This window comes from Merops nubicus, unplaced genomic scaffold (assembly GCF_000691845.1).
Source record: "Merops nubicus isolate BGI_N331 unplaced genomic scaffold, ASM69184v1 scaffold2840, whole genome shotgun sequence".
In the NCBI taxonomy this organism is placed as follows: domain Eukaryota; kingdom Metazoa; phylum Chordata; class Aves; order Coraciiformes; family Meropidae; genus Merops; species Merops nubicus.
In genome coordinates this window covers 7,245-8,776 of record NW_008583365.1, presented here as the reverse complement: position 1 = coordinate 8,776, position 1,532 = coordinate 7,245, and the positions used below count along the sequence as shown (strand labels likewise).

Genomic DNA, 1,532 nt, shown 5'->3' with positions numbered 1-1,532 from the left:
GGCAGGGGGGCTGTGTGCCCAGAAGGCCCCCGTGGAGCTGGATACCTTTGGTCTCACAGATCATGACGTTGCTGAACTCGCTCTCGCCGCCCTCGTTGAAACACTGCATCTTGATGTCATAGGAGGTCTCTGGCTGCAGGTGGCTGATGGAGTGCCAGTACCGATCTCCTGAGGGGGCAAGGAACACCCAGAGCCTTTAGCTTCCCCGGGCCAAAGCAGCTGCTTCTCGTGCACAGGGCTCCTTCTGGCTGTGCTCTCTCCCAGGAGGAAGCAGCAGCTGGGACCAGCCTCTCAGCCCTGTCCTACCTTCCACCACGTCCTTCTTGTAGTCGCTGTCGTTGTCGCTGTCAGTGGGGCGGTAGTAGATGTAGAAGCCATGGATGGGAGTGTTGTTGTTGCTGGCTGGGATGTACTGCAGAGAAGGGGAGGGAGAAGAGGAATCAGCAGAGGTGTCTGTGCTCCACGTTGTACTAGGGTAAATGGGAGGGGACAGGAGGAAGACACAGCAGGGGGATCTCCCCTGTGCTGCCACTCGTTTGCACAGCAGGGGTTTCCTCCCAAGAGCTCAGTGCTATTTCATACTGTTGAACCTTGCTTCTCTCAGGTAACAGCCAAGACATGAGTCTGGTCCTCTCCCCCCAAGCATCCATCTCTGCTCCCTTCTCAGCAGCCCCAGCTTCAGGGCTTCAGAGAAAGAACTTCCTCAACAACAGCAGCTCCAGCTGGGCTAGGGCAAGCACACCTTCACCCTGACTCCAGCAGGCTTCCAAACTGCACCTTGCCATCCACTGGTGACCTCAGGAGTCTCGTGTTTCTGGAGGCAGCTCTGTTCCTCCCCCATCCAGGCCAGTGCTGTCCCAGCTCTGTGTGTTCTTGCTGTCTTTCACCCAGTGTTGTATCAGTTACTGTTTGTGTTTAAATGAACAGTGGAGCTCATCCTGCCCTGTACCCTTCTCTGGCTAGAAGCAGCTAGGAGAGAAGAGGGCAATGCATCCCCCTGAATAAGCTCTAAGTTGTTGGAAACACCTGGATGTGGGCTCGTGATCCAAAAGATCCTGCCCACTCCTAAAAAACCCCCTGGGGTGGATTGCTATAAACAATTACCAGCACTGAGGACTGCTGCCCAGCAAGCAAGCGAAGGGCGTATCGGCCGGAAACGACCAGGACAGAGGGAGCTGCTGATGGATTCCAGGAGCACAAGCAGTCACCCCATGAACAAAATGGTCAAACCCCTGAAGCTACTGACTGAACTGCCTCCTGTTGGGTTCAGGAGGAGAGGCTTTCCTAGGCTCCCTGCCTTCCCCCACGTCTCTGCAGCCCGGCCCTTTGCCGGAGGGAGCTATCGGCTCCCGGATCTGTCTGTGAAACCTGGAAGATCACCAGACGGTCGAGCAGCACCCCCACCACCCACCTCCTGCTCGTTGAGAGCTCTCCCCCCTGCCAGGCTTACCATCCACTTGAGCATGATGGTGGTCTCGTTGACGGCGTCGGTGAAGGTGATGTAGGGCCCGGCCACGGGGCGCTCGTAGGCG

General features: G+C 57.1%; 1 protein-coding gene across 1 annotated transcript in view; it reads right to left on the bottom strand.

Annotated features, from left to right (window-relative positions):
* LOC103773006 (brother of CDO-like) overlaps positions 1–1,532 on the bottom strand; it is a gene marked incomplete at its 5' end in the record, with an annotated part of 12,187 nt that overhangs the window by 3,746 nt on the left and 6,909 nt on the right. The window contains 3 exon segments of the mRNA XM_008940361.1: positions 46–168; positions 307–412; positions 1,451–1,532. The exon segment at positions 1,451–1,532 is cut by the window's right edge and continues 29 nt beyond it. Of these exon segments, the coding sequence (XP_008938609.1) occupies positions 46–168; positions 307–412; positions 1,451–1,532 (311 nt within the window).